At 34.4% G+C, this 26,740-nt stretch overlaps 2 protein-coding genes and 1 pseudogene across 3 annotated transcripts; 2 read left to right on the top strand and 1 right to left on the bottom strand.

The window, feature by feature from the left end:
- The first annotated feature begins 7,864 nt into the window (after positions 1-7,864).
- Positions 7,865-11,719, top strand: LOC145636234 (uncharacterized). Of its 2 annotated transcripts, XM_081687735.1 has the most exons (9): positions 7,865-7,973; positions 8,193-8,291; positions 9,314-9,348; positions 9,457-9,528; positions 9,687-9,773; positions 9,855-9,889; positions 10,456-10,541; positions 11,324-11,389; positions 11,496-11,719. In XM_081687735.1, the coding sequence occupies exons 2-9, from the start codon at positions 8,225-8,227 to the stop codon at positions 11,531-11,533; spliced, it is 486 nt and encodes a 161-aa protein (XP_081543861.1). In that variant the 5' UTR covers positions 7,865-7,973; positions 8,193-8,224; the 3' UTR covers positions 11,534-11,719. The 2 variants fall into 2 exon arrangements, with proteins under 2 accessions (XP_081543861.1, XP_081543859.1); XM_081687733.1 differs by lacking the exon at positions 7,865-7,973 and having other exon boundaries at positions 7,980-8,291.
- Positions 11,720-17,757: 6,038 nt separating this feature from the next.
- LOC145636233 (uncharacterized) lies at positions 17,758-21,561 on the top strand. Its single transcript, XM_081687732.1, has 2 exons — positions 17,758-18,239; positions 21,204-21,561. Exon 1 carries the CDS (start codon positions 17,835-17,837, stop codon positions 18,228-18,230), a length of 396 nt encoding a protein of 131 aa, XP_081543858.1. The 5' UTR covers positions 17,758-17,834; the 3' UTR covers positions 18,231-18,239; positions 21,204-21,561.
- Positions 21,562-22,098: 537 nt separating this feature from the next.
- Positions 22,099-23,811, bottom strand: LOC145637187 (ras-related protein RABA1f pseudogene; annotated as a pseudogene).
- Positions 23,812-26,740: the final 2,929 nt, after the last annotated feature.

Here is a 26,740-nt window from a genome sequence, read left to right as displayed (position 1 = left end):
GGTTTTTAACACCTCCAAAAAAAAAATTGATTTTAACACCATCCAAATTTCAAAAAATTGGGTATTACCACCACGTAACTGATTCCGTTTACAAATCCGTTAAGTAGGGCCATATAGACACGTGTCGCTTTGTTATTGGCCAAAAAAAATAATAAAAAATTAAAAAACAAAAAAAAAATTTAAAAAAAATTAAAAAAAAACCTAAAACTACCCCAGCCCCACCCACTGCGCCACCACCGGCGTCCCCAAACCCACCCCCTGCCGGCGTCCGGCGTCCCAGAGAATCGCCCGGCGCTGGCGACCCCACCCCCACCACCCTTTCCTCCACCTACGCACCCCACCCCTTCCCTTTCCCCATTTTCATTTCCCTACCCACCACCCCGAAACCACCCTAAACGCCCCCTCCCCCGGAAAACGCCCCTCTTCCCCTTCCTCCTCCCCCGGAAACGCCCTCCCTCTCCTTTCCCCCTCCCTTAATCGATTCCCTACCACCCCAAACGAAACCCTAAAACCCGTTTAGGGTGGTTTCGGGGTTGTGGGTCGGGAACGAAAATGGGGAAAGGGAAGGGGTGGGATGCGTAGGTGGAGGAAAGGGTAGTGGGGGTGGGGTCACCGGCGCCGGGCGATTCACTGGGACGCCGGACGCCGGAATGGGGTGGGTTTGGGGACGCCAGTGGTGGCGCGCTGGGTGGGGCTGGGTTAGTTTTAGGTTTTTAAAATTTTTTTTAAACAAATAAAATAGTGACACGTGTCACTATGGACCACATTTAACGGAATTTTTTAACGAAAACCATTAAGTGGTGGTAATACCAATTTTTTTAAAATTTGTATGGTGTTAATACCCATTTTTTTTTTTGGAGGTGTTAAAAACCCTTTTCGTGTTTTTAGCAGGTGTTAAAATCTAAAAAAAAAACTATTAAAAATCATTTCAAAAAATTCAAACAAACCGTCGCATGGGCTTCATCTAGTTACCACCTATAATTGTTGTTGTTTTAGCAATTACCACACCTACGGTTTTTTATTTTGAATTTTGCCACCAACAATTTTGTAAAACATCAAATCTTCCCACCTACTGGACTCTCAACTCAAATGTGACGTCATATGGGGCTCACTAACTACCCTTTGCCTCCTTTTCTTTCCTTCTCTATCGATTTCTCATTCCCATGTATCGTTCTCCTCTCAAACTTAAGGAAAAACTTCAATTCGTGAAATAATTAACATAAAATGTAATTTAATATGAAGTTTTTCCCCAATTTTGAGAGAATTACAATATCGGGGAATGAGAAATCAAGAGAGAAAAAAAAAAAGAAAAGGAGGGAAATAAGGTAAGAAGGTAGTTTGTGGGCCCCATATGACATCACACTTCAGTTCAGAGCCAAGTACGTGCCTACCCGTATTCTGGCTTGGCTCAGCTCAGCTCAATAATAGCTCTTTTGTGGTCAATCACCAAAGAAAAACACAAAGTAAAGAATTGTGGCCAATCACAAGAGGTTTATGAAATCTCAATTCTACCTTTTTCAGATTTTTTTCGTAATCTCCTTAATTTTTTCGCGGCGAGACCTTAATAGAGGCAGTAGAGTAAGCCCAACACAATTAAATCTTGTCGACGAATCTGAAAAACTGCAATGATAAATCCTACGTATCTTTTGGTGATGAGTAAAACAACACAAAACCTTCCATTCGTCTTCTTTGCAAACATGATATTGATTAATTAATAAGTTAAATGAACAATAATTTTAATTACTTGTCAAAGGCTCACTGAAAATTGAACTTGAAAACGCCTATAAACCGTTGAGCTCACATAGGGTTTGCCTCTCATGGGCTTTAGTTAATAAGGGGGAAGAAAGACGGTAGAGGATTTTTTTAAGAGAGAGAAATCTATATCTATATCTATATCTATACTTCTATATCTATATCTATATCTATACTTCTATATCTATATCTATATCTATACTTCTATATCTATATCTATATACTTAGTATTTAAAAATACAAACCACAAATTTTTCATATGATACATGACATCACAATTTACAAGTCACTCATCACCCCATATGCCACATGTTATCTCCCTTAATATTTATGTTTAAGAATTTATGCATTATACAACTTGCAAATTCAAGTAAGAAAATGAAGTGTTTCATTTCCACCATAATAAAATAATGTTTTAATTAATACACATTACATAAACATATAAATTATAATAAAAAATGTCTTTTCATCTCCTAGACTTTAAATATAATTTAAAATAATATGTCATTTTATATCCCACAATCGTCACGCATATATATCTAACTAAATTCATTCATCTTCTTTCACGGTTCTACCCTCTCTCTTTTTTTCTTTTAAATTTAGAAATGAAACAATCTTCCTACATATGAAAATAATTAACCCAAGTAATAACCCGTACATTGAACGGGCCAAAAAGCTAGTTTAAATTAATACTAAGTGTTCCTTTGAGGGCGACAATAAATTGATATATATAGCTTTTATTGAAGAAGGTTTGTGAACATAGTTATATACGAAGTAATAAATCAGAAATGAGTCTAACATGAAAACAAATAATTAGGCATTATAACAACACATTTGACAATCCACATGTTTTCCACTATCATCAATGACATTTTCATTATTTTGGAAAAATCAGAAGTGTCATTTAGCCGAAATGTTGAGCAAGAACGGAAATACATGCTTCAGATGAAGCTAACTTTTAAGGCTGTCGATGGACATGACAAGTATTTGGGGTTGCCGACTTACCTTGGTAGCTCTAAAAAACAGGTTTTTCAATCTATTCAGGATAGAGTCTGGAAAAAAATTAAGGGGTGGAAAGGAAATTATTTGTCTCAAGCCGGAAGGAAGATTCTCATCAAGTCGGTTGCTCAAGTCATTCCTACTTATGCTATGCAATGTTTCAATTTACCGGCAAGTATCTTGGATACTATTGAAAAAATGTGCAGGAATTTTTTTTGGGGTCAAAAGGGGGAGGAAAGGAAATTGTGTTGGGTGGCATGGGAGAAATTGTATGGCTCGAAGAAAAAAGGTGGTCTTGGCTTTAGAAATATGAGACTTTTTAACAAAGCCTTATTGGCAAAACAAGCTTGGCGTATTATAACAAATGAAGAGTCTTTGATGACTAGAGTTCTTAAGAATAAATATTTCCCTTCGACGCCATTTCTAGAAGCTAAGGCCGTGCCTAATATGAGCTTCACTTGGCGTTCCATTCTGAGTGCGAAAGAGGTTGTGGTCAAGGGTGGGAGAAAGATTATTGGGGATGGGTCAACAATTAATATCTGGACTGATCCTTGGGTCCCACGTCTTCAAGATTTCAGAATTTATTCACACAATGCAGAGGGTCCTGATGCTCCAAATTTTGTCAAGGATTTGTGGGTGGATGGTTCTTGGTGCTATGCTGAGCTTGATAGAATTTTTTCTGGCAGAGAAATTGAGAGTACTACTTCTCTTTCAATTCCAGTTTTTGGGGGTAGTGATGAATGGTGTTGGCATTTCTCAAAAGATGGCAAGTAAAGTGTTAAAAGTGCTTATAACTTACTTTTAGATGAGCAGGATCGTGATAAAGCTAGACCTTCAACTGGAGGGTTTTGTTTCGATTAGATGCTTATTTGGAACTCGAGACTGCCCCCAAAAATCAAAAACCTTCTTGTGGAGATTTGTGAGAGATAGCATTGCTGTGAGAAGTAAGCTAAAAGCCAGGGGTCTTGTTGAGGATGCTACATGTCCTTTGTGTGGGGAAGGTGAGGAGACGGCTCTACATTGTATCGCCCAATGTTCAGAAGCTAAAATGATCTGGTATTACTCACCTCTTCGGCTTGTTTCTGATAGTGTAGAGGGAAACTTGCCAAGTGAGTGGTGTATGTCGCTTAAGAACAGATTGAATATGTTAGAATGGAGTGATTTATTCTGAAGTTTGGTGTGGGGAATATGGCTGCATGCGTCGAAACCAGTGGGTCTTTGAAGGGAAAAGAAGAGAAATTAGGGAGGTTGTTTTGAAGGCAAGTAGTCAAAATATATGCTTGATAGGCGTGTCGCGTACCTAACAAAAATAAACCTAACTAGACCACTACTATGTAGACGGGCAAGCAAGGGTCGGATCCCAAGAGACTATGGTTCAACTAATTAAATAGACTCAAGCAAATACTAAGCAAGTAACCAAATCAAACAAATGACAATCAATAACTAAAGAACTAATTAAGGCGATTAAACTAAATAATATGATAAAACAATGCTAAAAACATCCAAGATCAAGCATCACCACGAATACAATTAATGCAATAGTCGTTCTACCCCTAACATACAATTCAATTGATTAATGAGGAAAAGTAATCCATGAATAATACCAATGGTCTCTCCCGAGTTATCAATGGCTTCTCTAATCACAATCAAGCCTACTTCCGTGGAATCATGTAAATTAGAGACCTTAAGCACATTACTCTAACTTCCTAATCATCCATTCAACTATTCCCGTGATGAACTTCAAACCCTTAATTGATTTATTCAAATCCGTCAAAACCCAACTCCCGTTGCGATTAAAACAAAGGATTAATAACAATACCAATTATCCCTAATCTAGTATTGGCATAAGCATAATCAATTAAGCAAATCAATTACAATTATTATTAGAGAATTTAAAGAATTAAATCATGCATTAATCATATCCGGGTTCCGCTAGATCTTGGAATAAAGAAACTGCTCACACATATTAACGAAAGCAAAAGCAATATTCAATGAAGAAAACATGATTAATAAGCAATTAAAAGTAAAAGAAGAATTAAAGATGAATACCAATTGCTTGAATGAAGAAAAGTACCAATTGTTGATGAGTAAAGATTAAAACTTGAAAGTAGAATGTAATCTAGATCTAGAGAGAATATTAGGGTTCTAATCGTGTTTAAAAACTGCTAAGATAATCACCAAGTGTTTTTAATCGGCTTTACAAAGGGGTATTTATATCCCTTAAAATAAGAAACCCGAAAAATGCTGAAAATAGGTTCCGCGAAACTCCGCCTGGTCAGACCGGGCAAAGCCGCCCGGTCGGGCGCGACAACCAACTTGGCTCTTCACATGAAGTCTTGTTCGCCCGGTCTGCCAGGGCAATGCCGCCCGGTCTGCCAGGGCAATGCCGCCCGGTCCGGGCGGACGGAGGCTGAACTTTCCACTTCTTTTCTTCTTCGCCCTTGCTGCCAGGGCAATGTTGCCCTCCAGGGCGGACACGGGAAAAATCTCTTCCATCCTACTAAGCTCTCGTGGCAATCCAAAATGCGTCCAAATCATCCGAAAATCTTCATATGCCTGTAAAATCAATCAAATAGACCAAGCCACACTAGAGAAGAAGATATTAGCGAGAAATAGCTCCGTAGAGCTTAGAAATCACACATAAATAGCTATAAACCGAGGGTAAAATGTGGTATAGAATGTGTACATCATAGTGTAATTGGGGATTTCAAACAGGCTATGGAGGTCGGTTGCATTTCCGGAGGTCATGAAAAGCTTAATTCTCACTGGAAAGCTCCTATTCTGGGTACTGTGAAGATAAATTCGGATTTGGCCTTTTTTAATGGTTCAAGTACGGGACTTGGGGGTGTTGCTAGGGACGCTGCCGGTGATGTTCTCGTTGCTATGTGCACAAAATTACAGGGAAGCCTTCCAATTGATGTAAGTGAAGCAACAACTATGAGGTTTGCATTGATTATTGCCATGGAGGCTGGATTTAGAAGATTTGTGCTTGAATCTAGGGCTGTTCATCGGTCCAAGACCGGACCAACCCGGATAAGACCGAAGACCGAAAATTAGAATTTTAAGAACCGAAGACCGGACCGATTAAGTTAGGACCAAACCCGGACCGGACCGAAAGAATCGGTCCAAAACCCGAACCGGACCGTTTTGGATCGATTTAAGAATTTTTTTAAAAAGAATATTAATTTTTGATAAAGTCAAGGAAAACACAAAAAAAATATTGGAAAAACGATATTGTAACGTCATTTTTGCGTCTTTTTTTGTATGTTTAGTGCAAAAAAACTTATAAAGTTAAAGTATTCTAAGCTTATTAAGGATAATTTTAAACGTTATTTAAGGTTTCACACATATTTTTTATAAAAAAATCGGTCCAGTCCAAAACCGGTTTTTATAGGGTTTTGGACCGGACCGGACCGAAGACCGGAAAAATGAATTTCAAGACTCGAAGACCGGACCGATTAATTCGGTTTGGTCCGGTCCGGGTTCGGTCTGGGGTGGTCCGGTCCATTTTTTCGGTCCGGACCGATTTATGAACACCCCTACTTGAATCTGACAATTTGAAGCTCTTCCACCATCTTAAGAAAGGTCTCATTATGCCTACGGAGTTTGGCCATATTCTTAGTGATATTCGTAGACTTGCCAGGTTGTGTGAGAATGTTTGTTTTTCTTTTGTAAAAAGGGAGGGAAATAGAGTTGCAGGTCTGGTTGGAGGACTATCCTCAAGAAGTGAACATTTCTGTAATAGGTGATTTGGAGGCTTTTGCTCCTTAATAATATTTGGCTGGTGTTGTAAAAAAAAAAAAAAAAAAAAAAAAAAAAAACTAAGTAATTTTAGTAGAAAGATATTTAATAGCGTTTTTAAAATTAGTGAAATACGGAGTAGTAAATGAATTTTTTTTCATTTTTTCTTTAAATGAAATTCCAGTTAAAGAAAAATTAAGTTTTTGTTGTAAAAAAATAAAGTTTTTATTGTAAGATTACACTCATTACTATAAAAATTGTACAAGTATATATTAGTACAGTACTCATTCTTTAAAGATCAACAAATGTTTCCTCCATCCCATAATATAGTGCATATTTAATTATAATAGAAAATCAGTAAAAATAATTTCAATTCAACAAAAATAATTTCAGTTCAGTAAAATTAATTTAAGTTCAGTAAAAATAATTAAGTTCAGCAAATATAATTTTGTTTCAGTAAAAATAATTTCAGTTCAGCAAAAATAAAGTGAAGAGAACATGACCTAAGTGGTTATGTTTAATTAACATAATACAGAGTATGATTTTTAGATTTGATCAAACTTTAATCTTATTTACAAGTATACACTAAGGGTCTGTTCTCATTAACTGAAATCAGCTGAACTGAACTGAATTGAACTGAATTGAGCTGAAATGAATATTTTATAAGAGAAGGAAATTAGGAGCTGAACTGAACTGAACTGAGCTGAGCTGAATTGAGCAGAACAGAACTGAACTGAACTGAATTTCAACGTAAGAGAATAAACCCTAATTCATAGGATAAAAAAAGATGTCATTATGTTTGTATTAATACGTACTTACCAAATATAAAATTTTCTTGATTTTATTTTACTACCAAAAATAAATATACTTGATGACAAAAAGACTTGCGTGGACCTGGTCCACAATAATATTATTGTGGACCCGAGGTCTATACACACGCAACTGACTTTATATTAAACATAGTGACCATTATTTTTAACATAGTAACCTTATTTTTATCCTAGTAACTTTTATTAAAACTATTACAACGTTTAATAATATTGTGAACTTGAAATATGACGCTATTACCCTAATTTTAACATAGTGACCTTTATTATTCATATTGATCAATATATAAAATATTTCATTACAAAAATAACCACTTAGGCCTATATATTACCAAAATGATTTTTATTTTAATATAGTGAACTTTTTTTAATTATAGTGAACTTTTTTTTTATTAATAAAACAACCATACTCTCTCTAAATGTTAGTGGTCCACAATAAATTAGTGTGAACCAGGTCCATTTAAGAATTTGTAACAGAATTTGTAACTTGATGATAGAAAATTGCAAATAAAAATCTAATCCGATTAAGATTCAAAATACTTGTCAACTTGATATTGTGCACCACTAGAACTTAAACAACCATACAAGAGTGATACAACTCTACAAAACTACGAAGTACAAACAAAGTGGACTTCAAAAATCAAAATTGTCGAGGTGAGCATAAATTCCGTTTGATAATACGGAGTACAGATTAGGGTTTTTCGAATCGACCCTTTTCTAGAGAGAGAAAACGAAATAAGATAAAGAGGATTCCCAATAATCCCCAATTATTATTTTTGATTAAAGTTTCACTCTTTTCTATATAAACTTTTGATTCTTCTCACACCCAATTTTCTCTTTCTTCAAATTCCTTTCTCCTTTGAATTTACGCAGTTTTTGAGCAAACTACAACAGCAGCATCAACCATGGGAAGAGGAAAATTCAAGGGCAAGCCTACTGGCCGCCGCCAGTTTTCAACTCCCGAAGATATTTGTAAGTTTTCCATTCAATTTTTATGATAAAAATTTAGTCTTTTTTGAATCTAGGGTTTGCGAATTTGGGGTTCATTCAAACATATATTTGGGTTTTTTTTAATTGAATTGTAGAAATTAGTTGCTGTTTGTGTTGATTGTTTTTGATGTATTTGTTTTGATTGTTCGTATCCTGTAATTTGTTTCTTTTTCGTCTAATTGGGAAATTTGGGAGTTGAAGATTGAAGCGTATTGCTTTGTAATTTTGTCTTTTATGTGAATTAATGGATGGAGTCTTCGAATTTTGACGGTTGGTGTTAGTTTTGTTTATACAATTGAGAAATTATGTTATTGAGATTCTTGTAAAGTTTTTGGTTGTAATGAGTTAAAGTGTTAAACCAAGGAAGTTAATGCGATTTCGAACTTGGTGCATATGGAATTGTGGGTCTAAGTTGTGTACATCGATCTTACTCACAAACCCTGCTGTACATGGAAGCCATGGGCATTGGGATGCCAGTAGTTATATCGATTTGTTTGTTTATAGAATTGACAATACCTTTGGCCCTATTTCATGAATGGCACGAGTGGGACTTGGGTGGTCCGTGGTTGTTATAAGTAATATATGCTTTCTACCTCTTTATATGTCATAGGTTAGAAGATTCATTGTGCCAATACTTCCGACAGTTTGAAGTGTTTACAGCAACTTCTACTGGAATTTCTGGTGAAATATCCTGAGCAAGCTATTTCTGATAAGTGGGTAGTGTATAATAACTGTCTTATGTCCATTAGTCTGTTGTGTTTTTTGCAAGCCTTATGTGCAGCGCTCACTGAGTAGTTCATGAATTGAATAGGGTTGCACATCTGTTGAACACATTTTTGTTGCTTTTTACTGTGGAGATGCCTTGTGTGTGTGTGTGTGTGTGTGTGTGTGTGTGTGTGAATGTTTAGCTGGAGATGAATTCATGTGCATGTATATGTACACTTCACATTAGTTCTCTTGGAAGCAAGGTCTTACATAATTTTGCTTTGTTTTAATGACTGCAGTAGGTGGAACTTCTCGTCCACGCACCTTTAGACAGGTAACTGTCTAACTTGTCATATAATATTATAGTCTGTAATATGTAAGTATATGCAAATCATCATGGTTCAATGCATCTATGATTCATTTTCACTGACCTTTTTATCAGAAAAAAGAAGAGGAAGAAGAGGTAGAAGAGGAAGAAGAAGAATCAGAAGAAGAATCTGATGAAGATACTGAAGTAAGCCTTTTTATTTTCTATTTTTTTTTTCTTGGTCCATTTTAATTTGTCTGTTTATATAAAGTTTCCCATAGATTTTGTATATTTATGCTTCTAGATTGTGTCCTGTTCCCTATTAGATCCTGTATTAATCGTGATCATTCTGTTTCTTTTTTCAGCGAAAGATGAAAGGGACACAGGGGATCATTGAGATCGACAACCCCAACGTGGTGAAGAAACAGAACCTAAAGGCAAAAGATATTGATGTGAGTACAATTTTTTTCTGCTTCTGGTTTTATTTGAGTGGTTAATACAAGGAATTTACTTTTACTTCTCCTTTTTTACAGCTTGACAAAACAACTGAACTTACAAGACGTGAGAGGTTTGTTGATGCCTTTGTTATGCTTTTATTTTTTTGTGGCTGTTTATTAAATGTTGTATTTGCTCTTCATCTGGTAAAAATAATTTTTGGAAATATTCCATTGTATGTCTTGTGTGATGGCCCTATCCAATAAAGGTCTGCTGTTTGCAACATTGTCTTGGTGAGATAACTGGATTGATATTGTTACATAGTTTTATGAACATGTTAAACATCTTTCCTAGGACTATTTCATGGTTGGGATCTTGTGCATTTGTCAGCTGATTTGGATTGGTTAGAAGTAGGCATGACTACTAGTTATGTGTTTCACATACAGGAATGAGACTAAGTTGCTCGAGTATTTTGCCTGATTACATAAATTGCCACATCTTTTATGAAGCTTGGCATGTTTATTGCACTTTGTGGCAACCATCCTAGATATGTCAGGGGACTGAAAAACGGATTTTCTAAAAAATGAAAAAAAATGCTGTGATTAGTAGGTTGGATCTGATGGATGCTTTTAAGTAGTTTGAGTGAAGATGGCGACACTATTCAGAATATGACCATGGTATATATTATCTATTTTTTAGGGAGGAGTTGGAAAAACAGAGGTCTCATGAAAGATACATGAAGCTGCAAGAACAAGGGAAAACGGAACAAGCAAAGAAAGATTTAGGTAAGTTTTGAGATTATATTCTCACTTCTGCTGCTTGAATATTTGTATTGATTGTATGATCTTTTTGCACTTATCATAGATGCAGAAAACTTATACGTAGTACGGAGTAATTTTTTTGATTTCATGACATCTTTTGCTTTTTTGACTGTCCTACTTTAACTTGTCTCTCTCTTTATTTTTGTTTGTGTTGTCTGTGAGAGAGAGAGACACTTATTACCACTTCTAGTAGACAAATGAATTTTTTAATTTGGTGACAGAGGGAATGCTGTCTTTTAATAACTTTTTTAGTAGAAAATAGAAAGTGCTGTGCTCAAAATATCATTATAGGTGAGGAAGTTAAGGTAATTGGGAGGTGTGTACTCGTGGATGATGTGGTGAATAGTGAATACTTGATTTTCATAATTGACAAGTTATTGTGCTCAAGTTAATACTCGTAAAATACTGAAATGTCATTTAGTGTGGGAGGTGTTTTTCATGGATGATGCTGTGAAGATTTGATTATCATAATTTACTGATTACAATGATTAAGTAATAATCACTTAAGCATGGTGTAGGATTTTGAAGAGGATTGCAGCTTTGTATCCTTGTTAATTCAGGATTTGTAGCTTAGGTCACAGGGTTTTTGGTTCAATGGGATGTTTAAATTAACCCTGTTGTTACTAACCCCGGTCATATATGTATATATATACTCTTATTTTTATCATCTCTGGGACCTTTAACACAGTATGCTTAACCAAGTTAAAGCATCATCCACTTACCCTTTTTGTTACTCTCATATGCAGAGAGGTTGAAACTTATTCGTGAACAAAGGGCAGAGGCTGCTAAGAAGAGAGAGGAAGAAAAAGCTGGTAAGGTCTTTGGTAGTTTTGAAAGACTAAACATAATCAATAATTTTGTTATCTCTTGTGTTTATGCAAGTGTTTGGGAATCTCTAACTGTACGTATTTGCCACAGCCAAGGAACAAAAGAAAGTTGAAGCCCGCAAATCCTGAAGGCAGAGGAACAATCTTGAACAAATCTTTGCAGCTTTTAATAGCTATAATTTGTTTGTTTTAAAGTTATGCATAAATATTCCCCAAATTGTGCTGGTTGTGATAATTTACCCTGTTTTTAATTTAGCTTGATGGTTGACCATGTTATTCTGCTTATAGCAAATGAAAAGTTAATACTTTTATAAACATTGAGCAACCATTTTGTGCATTGTAAGTTATATTTGCTCTAATTTGAGGTGCAATTCATATTACTCCCGAGTATATAGATTTGGTTTATGAGGACTCAGTAGCGTACTTGGGCATAAATTTATGTCAATTAGGTATGAAGATACAGTTGAGTTTGGATGTTTATGTTTTAATCAACCTTTTGAATAGAGGTTGATTGGGAACTTGGTATGAATTCATACCTTGAGAGGGAGGTGGGTGGGTGGGTTACATCTCCTATGGTTCAATTGAGGGGATTATAATCCGAACTATGGGGGTGTCTTGCAAAAATGATTTGCAGATTCGGTATGACTTGTCTCAGGTTAAGCAGGTTAAGGTGGTTTTTTAATAACACTCTACTCCCCTAGTCTAGTTCTACTATCACTGGTACACGCCACCAGACCAATTGCGTACACCATTCTCTAACTCACCCTCACTCTCTCCCTTGCTGCCTATCTCCTCCTTAATGCCAATGTCGACCACTGTAGAACTTCCGTTCTCCTTTGTTTTGATGCTTCAAACAAACAACCCCCATTTATGTAATTGCCATCAATAACACATACCATTCAACCACATGCATCAATCTCTGGCGTGCTTCTATTCCTTTCACAGTTTCACCTAACATTGACCAAGCCTCCTCTATTTAACTCCATTATTGCACTCTTTAATTTTCTCTTGTTTTCTCATATCCAGTTGCCGCTAATTTGCTATCCTCTTTATTAAAAACTAATGAAGTAGCATCAATCAACGTCATTAACCACCAAGACACCCCTGTCCGCATGCAACGTAGCATCGCCACACTTTGTTCTGCCGTATGTTTACCACACTGACATTAAGTTGGTTTTTTTTTTCTTTTTTTTTTTTTTTTTTTTTTTTTGGGTGGAATATTAAGGTTGATTTTTTTGATTTATTTTGTTTTATTGGAAAATGAGAGCCCTTATATAAAGAAGCTAAAAAAGGAAATAATGAGGATAGATTATAGGGGTGGCAATTCGGGTCAGTAGGTTGGATTTGGGTCAGATTTCGGGTCGATTTCGAGTTAGAAACTATCACAAATAGTGTAAAACTTGATATTATTACGAAATATGAAATTTGGGTCAATTCGAGTCGAATACGGGTTGTTCGGGTTCAGTTTGGGTCAGGTTCGGGTTTCTCTCAGTAACTTCGGGTCGAGTAAGGAATTGCTAGCCCTAATAGGTTAACATTATTTACACAGATTCACATGTGAAAGTATATTTAAATCTTAACTATATACGGAGTATATCGTTACCCTTTTTTATTTGATAAAATTATTAGCTAATCACAACATGCCATGTGGCTCAATAACTTCTATAATGGTCAACACAGATCATAGTTTGAAGACACCATCTGTAGTTCGGATTATTCCATGATAACTCATAGTTGAGATTAATATGAAAAGACCACCAATAGTTAAGATTATTCATGTGAATTTTCCCTATTCCTAAATTATATGGAGTCGTGGAGTAATAAACATGGGATGCATATATAATCCTATTTTAGTAGTCAATTTCCTATTTTCATACCACTCTTATTTTCCTTATCTTTATTCCTTGTGTCAAACGCTAGGATGTTAATGGGGTGGGGTAGATGTTGACCTTTCCATCCCCGTCTCCTAACATTCTCACCCCAATTGGCCGGAAACGGGGAACGTACTAGCGATGCAATTGAGCACTTCAATCGCGCTAGAATTCATTTTAAAGGCTGTGATTTATCACGCCACACCATCTTATGTTGATCAAACAAATGCATTGTCCATTCTATTATTTTTAGTCTTCAAAACACTTATTTTACAACAACTCGGCCCATTGAGATTCACTAGAGTATTAGCTAATTTACATGTCTTAGTGGTTGATTTGCAATAAACTAGAGGTAGTTATTGGACAGGGCAATCCAATGATAATAGGGTCAGGGTCAAGCTTATAGGGCTTTTAATGGACATGACCCTTATTGGGTAGACTCAATATAGGGCCAACATGTTTTTCCAATTTAGTTGATAAAGAAAATACATAATGTAAAAATAATTGTATAGATTAATTTGTATTCATATGTATTTAATAATGACTTTGTCCAATATTTATTTTAATTGATATTTTGTAGGCCCGTTCATTATCGACCCGCGACCCGCATTGGCCCGACCCTATATTGACCCTATAAAATGTGACCCTCTTTGACCCTGACCCGACCCACCCAATAACCGGTCTACAATAAACCTCTAAGCTAAAAAATTACTCCTAGAGTCCTAGTACTATTTCTTGTGCTGTTTAATTAGTACTATAGTTTGCTTCCAAGATTTTTTTTATTTTATTTTATTTTATTTTAAAATAAAAATAAAAATTGTACTATAGTTTGCTCACCCAATTCAATGCAAAGACAGTAAATGGTTTTTTTTTTCTTCTTTTCTTGAAGCAGAGTAAAAGTTTGAAATCTCGAAGCTACGGAGTATTTTACTTCCACTGCTCCTAATTTACGATGATTTAAGGTTATCAGCCTTTTATTTTTTCTATTTTTTTATTTCTAATATAAAAAGAAATTAGGTATAAGAACAGTCAAATATATATATTCTACCTTCTCTTCTTTGAGTAATAAAAAATGACGTTATGCTTCCTAAATTCCAAACTAGATTCTTCTCTAAGAATGAATTTGCCTCTTTTTTCGATTGATTTATACAAATATTCAAAACTTTGAAGTTTGAACTCAGTTTTATAGCAGCCTATTGAATTTTATTTTTTTGTTATTGTCATGTAATGTGTTACCATTTTGACGGTCAAAGCTAAAGTCTTTCGTGGAAACTCCAGTTAGTATGAATGCTAACTATATATATTAAGCATTTCTAAGCATAAATAACTACAAAATCACAACTAAACCTTCTAATAATTCATCATTTTAAAAGAGGATTTTAGTGTCAGATCACAAATTAAGTAGGAAGCAAAATGAATGTTATGGGTCGACGTAGTGTTTTGATCATTTTATTTGTGCTAGTAATAGCAATTTCGTGTCAGGTTCGTGTTCAAGCTACCAGAATGCTACAAGAAGATTTTACAAATACGAGTAATAGTTACCTTTCTAAGCACCCTTTGTCTGAATGGACAAAGAATAAAATGGCTTATTTGCTAGAACGTTTAGCATCAGGACCTAGTGACGGTGGTGGTGGCAATTAACTTAATGAAGCAAAGACCATCTAAGAAGAGGAAATATGTAAACGAAAGTGCTTCATTTTCTATCAAATTACGTTCATTTATTGATTTTTTTTTTTTTAAAATAGTTGTTATAATTTTTTTCAATAGTATTTGGAGTCGTACGTAGTTGTATGTTGTGTAGTCGTGTTTCCCATATTTGACACGATTAATACATTTGTTTGTGTAGAAAATGACCTTGTATTCGTCTCCTTGATTCAATTGATCAAGGTGATTCATTCTTTCGTTTTAATGTAAACAAGGCTGGACATTATTAGTCAAACTTTGTCATCTTAAGGTCAACATAATGATTTTTAATGTGAAAATCATAATAATTTTCTTCAATATAATTTTTACGTTCAACAGAGTAGCAGTTAGAACAACTCTTAGTACTCTACTCTTCCAATAAGTTACTCTGAAAGTCTAAACCTAACACAGTACAAGTAAAAATGAACTTTGCCTTCTCAAATCTCAAGTTTCAACTTTCTTAAGTAATTAAAATGATTCATACAAAAAAAAAAGTAATTACATTGATAGGTTTTGATTTTCAAATCATGAGCTGTCAAATAAAAAAAAAAAACCAAAAAAAAAAGTTGCCTCTCAACTTTATTATGGACATTCAATTGTGTAATTTTTTCAATGGAAATACAATTACAAATGTAAAACATAATTGTGCAATATGCATGTTTCAAATAACTTAATTTCTCTAATACTTTTATACGAGTAAATTCAAGTTTATCATCATGAGAATTATATACGTACTCTGTATTGTTTATCAAGTGACAATTTTATGTACTTTCAACAGAATATTTAGGCACACAGTTTAGGAGGTGATTATTGAAGGTAAACATACAAATTTGTTAATATAATTTTTAACTCCGAAAACAAGAAAGGTTAGGTATCATGAGTAACGCAGAGGGAGTAATTATTTGATCAATTTGTCCATTTTCATTGTATAATCTGGACTTTAAAATTTCATGCTTCATAATTGTGTTGTAAATAAATAGAAACAAAGGAAGTATGACCTTAACTTGAATGAATTCGTACTCGAACTCAAACATTAGCTGACCCAAACGAGTTGTGCCTAGTTAATTTTTGTATATATGGGGGTATAATATTCTTTTCAATCACCAGTGAAGGAGTACATGCGTCTTTTTATGTACCAATTGAGGGGTATAGGTGTAATTTCCTAAATACAAGTTGTAAACAGTAATTGGACAGCTCACCAAAAGTACTGAATAAATGACCATACTTTTTCAATATATTTAATTACAGAAATGCCATCAGATTAACAAATATTCGTTTATCTAGTAGATAAACTTGTATTTGCCGGACCCAAACACAAACCGAACAACTAGATTACCACCACCGTACTACAACATGAGCATCTTATCCTACTTGCACACCAAGCAATGTTAAACAGTAACAGATGGCAAACTCACAAGTTACAAATGTGCTTACAACAAAATGCACAACCGCTTTTATATCTTTATCAAAAATTTGGAAGCAATAAGTATACCTTCACAAATTGAAGCTGAACAAATGACAGAGAACCATAACCCGAAAACCCAACACCAAGACCCGAAACACTCAAATTCGGGTCAAAAGAGTCATTACCCGAACCCACGCGAGTCGGTGAACCCGGATGCTGCAACATTGAAGGATCAATGGAAGTATTCTGTAAAGAGGTACATAAGGTGGTCATCTCTTGCTTGGAGCTCCGTTTTTGTTGCGGGTGGGGCCTGTTTTGCTTTGGGTTGGATCATCAAGGGTGCTAACCCTCTTCAATCTAAACCTTCTAATGATTCAAAATCTTTGGGTTCTTCTACTTCTGCTCAAAATCAACAACAAAATTGATGTTTCTTAATTGAGTTTTGTACTATTACTTTTGTTTTTATTAGGAAAAATGGGTATTGAATTTTGAGTATGTTTGCACTAAAAAGTTTTATCTTGATTATTCACATCTATCATTGTAAATTGAGTAGGGTTTTGTAATGTCTAATGTGCAATAATGTAATGGAAATTTTGTGTATGTATGTAGTTTGTTTGTGAGATTGGTGATTGATGAATTGAGAAGGTTATAAGTTCATGGAACGGTTGTTCACGTCCAAAATTGTATCAAACACTAAAAACTTGATAATTTACTTAACATCTAGGGACCGGATCAATTATGATACAAATGGATTCAAATTGAACCGGATCGATAAAACCTGTCCAACACTTGGATCAAACTAATTTTACCGATAATACGGAGGCTCATATTATAAACATTAAAGGAGTAAATTAGTTTAACCAACCTAGCTCTCTACACGTTATCGTTTGAGAGTAGAGGGGGAGATAAGAGCATTCCTTTAATCCTAACCATTTTGCAGTCTGTGGGGTTTGAACTTATGACTTTAAAAAGGTAACTTTTCCACCAACTCCACCAAGCTCTACTTGGTTTCTTGTTTAAGTGTCTAACAAAACCATCTTATGAGGTATTTTATATTTTACCCATAATTTTGAATACCTAAACATTTATCTAATATTACCTCCGTTTCTTTTTAGTTGTCACATATTCTTTTTTTGAAATTTTTTTTTTTTTAGTTGACACGTTTCATTTCGGGATAAATTTTTTATCTTGTATTTACAAATTACCCCACTTACTCTTTTTATTCTCTCTCACCCTCTCTCCTTAATAATTAATATATGTACCTAAATCAAACGCGTAAACTAAATAGAAACGGAGGAAGGATGACTATATAGGCATTGTTTTTTAGTGCTTTTCAAATGGTAACATATCGATTTTCATGCACATCTCTATTCTCTACTAAACATAACAGATGGCAAACTTACAACAATTGAACAATTGATTTTTGAAGAGTTCCTTCCCAAAGCTAAAAACTTGAATAAATCCCACAAAAATGGCAGAACCCAATAACCCGAATACCCACCATGAACACCCAAAACCATCAACCCCACAATCAACATCAAAATCACCGTCAACAAAACCCTCAATTGAAGCTCACAACAATGGCAGCACCATCAATGGCTCTAATTCGGGTCAAAGAATCCATTTTACCAACCCACCCGAGTCAGTTAACCCGGATGCTGCAACTTTGAGAGATCAATGGAGGTTTGCTATAAGGCAATACAGCAGATGGTATTCTCATGCTTGGGGTACTGCTATTCTTGCTGGTGGTGCCTTCTTTGCACTTGGTTGGATCATCAAAGGTGGTAACCCTCTTCCTTCTAAAGAATCTGATCATAGAAAATCTGAGGGTTCTTCAACTTCTGCTCAAAATCAAGGAGAAAAATGATTTTCTGGGGTTAGTACTTGATCTTGGTCCAATTTTGTTTATGAATTTTATTGTTTTACTCAATTTGTCAAATGGGGTTTTGTTTTCATGGGTATTTCTATTGAAAAATGTTATTTGGGGCGTTTTTTTTTTCATTGGAAGCTTTCATCTTGATTTATTGTGATTTGAGTAGAGTTGTGTGATGTTTAATGTGTAATGTACTTGTATAATGGGAATGCTGTGTTGTTTGCTTGTGAGATTGGTGATTTAGTGGGGTGAATATGAATGTTTGATGATTATGTTTGGTTGTGAGATTGTTGATTTGAGTAGGCATGTGAAAATTCAAGGAGCCCAAATGCCCAATGTATATGTGTAATTAAGTTACTTGGATTTAGCCTGAAGACTCAGATACAACCAATTTTATGTGTTTTGTCCAAAATGAAGTGTTTGTGTCAAGTATCCTGTGTAGGCAGTTGAGGTAAATTGAAGGGTCAGGACTCAGGACTCAGGATTAATAAAGTAAGTTAGTAACTACTCGTATGTTCGTGTAAGTAATTTAATGACATTGGTCTTTTGGGGTTAAATTGCTTCTGTCATTTAGACAGGCTTAAGATAAAAGTATTGATGAAAGAGCAAATCTTTGGTTTAAGGACGATTGTGCAGGCAGATGATAGAGGAGGGAAGAGAATAATGGAATGGTTTAATCATTATTTTAGTAACCTAACTTAGGGATGTTTATGGCTGTAATGATGATTATGCTTTGTGGATAGGTTGATTAGGGGCCTAGGGGGCGGGGAGGGAGATGTTAGCAGAGAGGGACTGGAATACTGGATAGTTAGAGGCTCTCAGTGATTGAAATAAATATGCTCTCATCTTTTCCCTATACTTTCCAACTTTTCAGGGGAACCCCAAACATATAGCTAGTTCTCTTTCGATAGTGTCCGTGTTAGTTTAAGTATTGTGCAAGATTATCTAGGACTCTAGCTCATAATATCTTCTAATCTTATGCATCTGTGTTCTGCTGATTACTTGACTGACCACACTGAGCCTACCCCAAGCTTTTGAAGGTTCCTATTGTCTTAAGGTGTTGGTATTTATGTGAGAACTGAGAAAGTGAGAAGTATATAGGTCTGCAGTATCCTGAAGATCATTATGTGGCGGATCCTGTAGATTGCTTATCTTTCCAAATTTTGAGGGGAACCCAGACATATAGTTGTTTCTCCTCTTTCGATAGTGTATAGCTTTTGTAGTCTTGTGCAAACTTTTCTTTGACATGATTTTTTGTGATCTTGTCTTTATTCTGCTACTTACCCCTTTAACTGCACTAGGATAGGGAGGTGTTCTCAAAGTATAACCTTGGATGAAATAATAATTTGGGTCTGTAGCATGTTGAAGATTGTTGTGTGGTGGTTTTCCAATAAAGCTTTACTTTCATGATCTTTCCATTTTCCTTGTCTAGTAAGTGTTGGAATTGAGTTGTGAGTAGGCATTACACGAGATCTCAACTTAATTACTGGTTGCTGCGTTGAGCGTGTTTACTTTGACAAAATATTCCTAAACTATTTGGGTAGCTCAAGTTTAGTTTGGAGGATATCTTGACCTCATCTAAAGGTCAATGTAGAGTTTCTTTTGTTATTTAATTATTTTCCCCAATATGGAATATGGGCGACCAAACTACAGTACTTGGATTGACAACTTTATTGTCTATCCTCTTATATGCTGGACATGATGTAATGCATTAGTAGATGGAAGGAACATCCAAATGTATGCGAAGAAATTTTCCTTAATGCCTTCTCTCATGGCGTGGGTGAGAAGTTTATATTGCATGGAGAGTTGGCCTAAAAGAATAATCTAAGCATGGAGGAGACTGTTGGAATTTAAGTACAGCATCTGTAATGGGGTGCCATGCATGGCAAAAATTTGTTTGTGATAAACTGTATGGCCTAGATTTTGGACGAGGCTTCTTGATATAAGTTTGTGCATGGTGATTGGCACTGCTTAGTAATTTCTGATTATTATATCTAGTAAAGAGGTTTTGGAATTGTCACCACTCACTAAGTCACTAGTATTGTTCACCTCTGTATGCTAAGCTGCTTGGGAAAAGAATTTACTCCGTCCCAGATCAAAGGTAGCATATATTGAGCAGGGTGTTTGATTTGTCACTAGTACTGTTACCGGAGTCCAGAGAAGATTTCAGAACATGGTGTCTAGAGAAGAGGCATTTGAATTCGCACTAGTATCGTTCTCCTCTGTCTGATAAGCTGCCTGGGAGAAGATTTATACTGTATTCCAGCTTAAGGTTATCAATCTTATCATTGAGCTAGAGCATTAGATTTAAGAGGGAGATTATATGGAGAGAAAAAAATGAGTGGGTGGGTGGGCAGGGGCTCAACTTTTAGAGAAAACATGGGTAAAGGCTAACTGCTAACTGAATCGGGACATCTTTTTTTGGTAAAGGTAAACTCTAAGCTAGGTTATCAACAAGAGGTCAAGAGGATATAAAGAAGGGACATGCTTTGTTTCCATATGAAGGTGTTTATGAATAGGTATTACTGTTGAGATGTTTGTGTAGTGAGATATTCTACAAACTTAAAGCACAGATTTCTACCAAATGAAAGTACCTAATTCCTAAAGTAGCAAGCTATGCTATTTGGCCTTTCTGTTACTGTAAATTAAATCAAAGCATGCTTTATGTCTTGCTTGTATAATTTCAAATTGTATGAAGACAATGAACGTATGAACATTCTCTGTGCGTGATGAACATTTGATGTTATTCTATGATATGCTTTTCTAATGAGAACCCCACAAAACGATAAAAAGCTCATTCAGATGGCTTAATCGAGGATAAATTTTCTCTTTTAGGTATTGATTGAGCATATTTCTGTGTTAGTTATTGTCGAGAGCATTAGGCTTATTGACCTATCTTGCTTCTTGTGGTTTGCATTTTCCGATGTTAGTGTGGATTGGCTAATTTTGGATACTATATTATTGCAGATGGAGAAACAGTTACAGGTAGAACGTGCCCTGATAATGGTGCAGGTTGTTTTATTGATGTACATTGTGTCATTATGAGGTATCATGTTGAAGCTGAACTTCAGACCATTGGCTCTGTGGAGTATGTATGTTAGTGACCCTTTTCAAACTCCCTTTCAACTCCTGCTTAACTCGAGAGCTTGACTTTTATTGCTTTACCCTGTGTGCTTGATTCACTAGTATGTGATTGTACAAATAGTCGGAAATATCTCTTTTCCATAGGCAGATTTGTAGCTGTTTATTTTAAAACTGCGAACTCTGCGTTTTAGTGATGGAGATTGTTTTACCTTTGTGGAAACTCCAAGAAAGTTACATTTTTCTTTCCTGCTTTTTCATGGACATACAACATTAAGATAGATCAATTGAGGCTTCAAAGAAAAATGTCATTTTCCAACCTGTAGGTTTAGATTTTGACTCTTATCTGACTTTTCTGCCGTCCTTTTGACCAAGACGTTGTCATTTTCGTACTTTGAGGTTGGAGTTTTATTCTTATCCAACTGCTGTGCTGTCCTTTAATCTTAGTAGACGTCGCTTACAATTGCATCATACATTTTGAATCAACTTATCAACAAGGTAAGCATCAGACTAATCAGATTCATAGACAGCAAAATTGAATTTCAAGAGGAATGAAACATAAACAAACTATCAAAATAGCTGAAGAACAAGTCCATTCCTAATCAGAAATATCTGTAACAACTATACAAAGTAACTAATCAAATTAAATCCTCATTAATGATATGAACAGGGTGTATCAGCAGAATATAACTATTTATCCTCTTTAATTTTCCTGTATATCTGAATCTGCGCTTTTCTGTTCTGTTTTTTTTTTTTTTTTTTTTTTCCCTTTCTTTGTTGACTAATTGGAACAACATCCGGATTGCTTGACCGCTGATACATCATCTTTGGAGCCAATGTTTATGTTCTGTCCCTTAGGCAATGCTGCTGGGTCATCTCCAATGTCGAGTGCCTTCCTGCTCACAACATGATAGATCTGGGATAGAACTTCAGTAAAGGCATTCTCGACGTTCAATGCTTCCAGGGCAGATGTTTCCATGAAGAAAGTGTTCTCCCGTTCAGCAAAACCTTTGGCATCTTCTACAGAGACAGCACGCAAGTGACGTAAATCAGCCTTGTTCCCAACAAGCATGATCACGATGTTGGAATCTGTGTGATCGCGGAGTTCCTTAAGCCATCTCTGCACATTTTCAAATGTGACATGGCGAGTAACACCATAAACAACCAATGCACCAACAGCTCCTCTATAGTATGCACTCGTTATTGCACGGTACCTTCATGAAGCCAAAAGATCTAAAGTCAGACCATAATCGACCAAGAACAAAACAATCGAAAATCCATAGAGAAGCAACTGTAGAAGCATCAGAACCAAAGAAGAGGAGAAAATGCCATGAAGATGGTGCACATTGCAGCTCTTGCTTATTTATACACCAGCACAACTCGGCCATCATGCCTGTGAGACGAGGAGACGAGGAGGCTTGTCCTTAATTCAGTTTTTTTTTTCTACCTCTTTTCTTTCTAAGAAAACAGTTTTGGCCTTAATTCAAGTCAAGGTAAAAGTTGAGCAACACAGCATAAAATCAGCTTCAAAAGCCTAATTGTGTCCAATTTATAAGATCATTCAAAAACACACTGACATGCTATCCCACATAATTTCTCAAATGTTTTTGCTTCACTTGCTCATTAAATCACAAGTACATTACATATTTCAAGCAGTCAACAACAATAGCAACAATGCACCAAAAACATTACACATTGTATACAAAACTTGATTCCAAATTTCTTGGCCTCGAAATATTTTACAAAGAGCTAAATGCCTAAATCCCATAGTAATGCGATATTTAAAGATCTATCATGACAATATACATGCAAATTAACCTTCAATTCAATATGCATAGCAGTTGAACGAACAGCAAAAGCCTAAAATTTATCTGTAGCATTATCAAAATATCAAATTTTCATAATTTTTGCTTATCGGTAATTAAAGATACGAATGGTTGAAGTTGTGCATAGGCAAATGTGACTAAAGAAACGTGTTAACTAAAAAAAACGGAGGTTGTAGTAAACAATGTGCATGCACCCACTTAAATGTCTTGTGCAACTTCTTTGGGTGTTTGCACATTGTTTTCCCCTCCTAGTTTTTTAATTATTTTGATACGATGGTATAATTCATTTCGAAACATGGGCACCATGCACAAAACTTAATAAACAAAACTCATGTTAAATGTACACCAAACGAATGAATTAAATTATTAAATCAATATAAAACAGAAGAAAAACATGCATTTGATAAAACAAAAATGTAATAACTAATAAGCAATTGTTTACGTTACCTTTCTTGGCCAGCAGTGTCCCAAATTTGAGCCTTAACAATTTTATCATCAACCCGAATGCTACGAGTAGCGAATTCGACACCAATGGTGGACTTGGATTCAAGGCTGAATTCGTTTCGAGTAAATCGAGAAAGAAGGTTGGATTTACCAACACCAGAATCTCCTATTAATACAACCTTAAACAGATAATCATAATCATCATCAGCCCTATATGCCGCCATTGTTGTGAATTTTTTTTTTTTTCAACAATATTCTTGCAATATTATTTCTCTTTTTTTCAATAATATTCTTGCAAAATTCTCTCTATTTTCATATCTTTTTCTCTACCTTTAACTTCCTGCTTTCGAGGGGGTTGCTATGCTTGCAAAAATGCAAAGTGTAAATGGAAATTATTGAGCGAGAGATTTGCGTGCTTCCATTGGCTGTTTTTATTTTGTTTGTGGGGTCAAAAGGGTGAACAACAAAAATAAAAAATGGTTTTTTTTTTTTTTTTTTTTTTTTTAAATGGAAAAAGATATACGCATGCTGCTTATAAAAAGCTAAATATGGAAAGAAATGGCAATAAATAAATATTTATTACACCGATTTTCAGGGCCGTAGCAATGATTTTAGGGGCCCGGTTCTAATATTAAAAACGGGGCCTTAACAATTTTATTTTTAATTTATGCAATACACAACTTTCCTATACATTACAAATGAAATTGCTTTTGTATAACAATTATATATTCGATTACGCAAAATCAAATTTCCCTATATTGTACTTCTTTTAATTCTCGTCATTTAGATTAGGTTCAAAAGATTTCAACCTTACAAATAAAAAATGAAAACAAAGTTTTTTTTTTAAAAAAAAACCCTTCAGTGACACCAATTACACCATTAATTCAAAGCTAATACATTTAGACATAATAATTAAATAAATTAACTAACATTATCAAAACTAGAAAAATTTAAGAAATAAAAATTAAAATTAAAAACATAAAAAAAAAAATTACCTTAAATCAAATGCAAGTTGGCAAAAGGAGGAATGACTTAATCAATAATTCACAAAGCAATATGACTGATTTGACCACATGAGTTATGTATTTAATTTCCAATTCATTTTTTTTGTTTAATTATGTATGAGTTGAGAATTAGATGGTTAAAGATAAGTAGATAACCCATATATATATATACGAATTGAAGTATAACCTCCCGATAGGAATAATCTTGGAAATAAAAAATAAATAAAAATGCTCATTGCCAATATTACAGTAGAAGAATTGTTTAAGTTTGGTTGAAAATATTTTTTTTCCATTGAGAATTCTTGAACGGAGAAATAGACTATACAATTTTCCATGGAATTGTATTGATGTAATTATTTCCATTATGTGAATAGTAATTTAAATTGATGGAATAATATAGAAAGTTGTAGAATTTAATTTTGTAACTTGAATTAAGAGAGGAAAAATAGCATAGGGATTTGAAAATGTTAGTATGCTGAACGTAGGACGTTGATAACAAGGTTTTTGCTAATATATTTTTTAAAAAAACATAAGAGAAAAAATGGGCACTCCAAAATTTGGGGGCCCTGTGCAAAGGGGCTCTTTGCACTCCCCCTTCCACGGCCCTGCCAATTTACTTGTGAATTGTCGATAAATTTTGAACTAAAAACTAAAAAAGAAAGTATATTAAATGTTTATATGGGGCTGAATATAGCATTACCCAAAAAAATACTTCCTCTGTTTTTTTAGTTGAATATAGCATTACCCAAAAAAATACTTCCTCTGTTTTTTTAGTTGACACCTTTTTATTATCACGCTTGTCAACGCATATTTTTAACGCTTAATAACTTCAATTGTCAACATTGTAAATTTATAAAAAGAGGATATTAATAAAATAAGCATATAGACAACTCAAATAAAATCCCACATGACTATTTTTTTTTTTATTATATCTATAAATCACAAAAATGAGTCAAAGTGTAATATGTGAATAGTGTAAAAGTCAAACGGTGTCAACTAAAAAAACGGAGAATATATATATAAATATACACACACAAAATTTGTGTCCAATAATTATGTTTAGTACTTAAAGGGTATAATGGAAAAACTAGTTAGGGTCGAGGCTATAATTTTTCCTAGCCAAATTGATCTGAATTTAAATTGAATTAGTAAGATTTTTCCGAATAAATATGACTATTTCCAATCCATAATTTTCAATTTTTCATGCTTTGTCATTAATTTCAATAAAATTACATCATGTAGCCGATGTAGGTGTAGTGTGTTCGATTTATATAGGGTGAAACCAATATTAGGTATTTTAATTTGAGTTTAATTATTTAGTCTTGGTGAAGTATCGGGAATTTTCGTTCATAAAGAACTAAGTGATTGAATTAGTAAGATTTTTCCGAATAAATATGACTATTTCCAATCCATAATTTTCAATTTTTCATGCTTTGTCATTAATTTCAATAAAATTACATCATGTAGCCGATGTAGGTGTAGTGTGTTCGATTTATATAGGGTGAAACCAATATTAGGTATTTTAATTTGAGTTTAATTATTTAGTCTTGGTGAAGTATCGGGAATTTTCGTTCATAAAGAACTAAGTGAAAAAGAAGCTAAGGTACTCCTCCCATTTTAATTTGTTAGTCCCATGTATTATTTTGGGTGTTTTAAAAAAATCTCCCGATATTAGATGTATTCCACTTTTAACTTAGTTTTTATTTCATATTTTATACTCCATATTAAATTCTGATTGGTTAAATTAATTGATTGTGAATTGATGACATGACTCTAAGTAAAGAAATTACTCCCTTGATTTATGCAATTATTACTAATTCTTTCCTTATAAAAATCAAAAATTTAAATAAGGCAAAACTGTTTATGAATTGTTTTTTTACTTTAATAAAACCATATTATATTAACTTATGTTTTTATTACAATTTATTTATCTATCTATCTATCTATATATATATATATTATACTAAAAGACAAGCGCCTCAATGTGAGGATGACAAATGTCACTCTCTCATTGGCTTATCTTAAGTATTAAATATATCTATATAATTATTGTTTACATATTCAAGCATAGTTATTTTTGTTAAACTTCAAACAATAAAAGCAAGTTTCTATACATGCATAAGATTCTCATGATTTCCTAACATAAATA

The sequence above is a fragment of the Chenopodium album genome, chromosome 6, assembly GCF_948465745.1.
Source record: "Chenopodium album chromosome 6, dcCheAlbu1.1, whole genome shotgun sequence".
Taxonomy (NCBI): Eukaryota; Viridiplantae; Streptophyta; class Magnoliopsida; order Caryophyllales; family Amaranthaceae; genus Chenopodium; species Chenopodium album.
The sequence above is the reverse complement of the archived record's forward strand: the minus strand, read 5'-3'. Positions and strand labels throughout refer to the sequence as shown.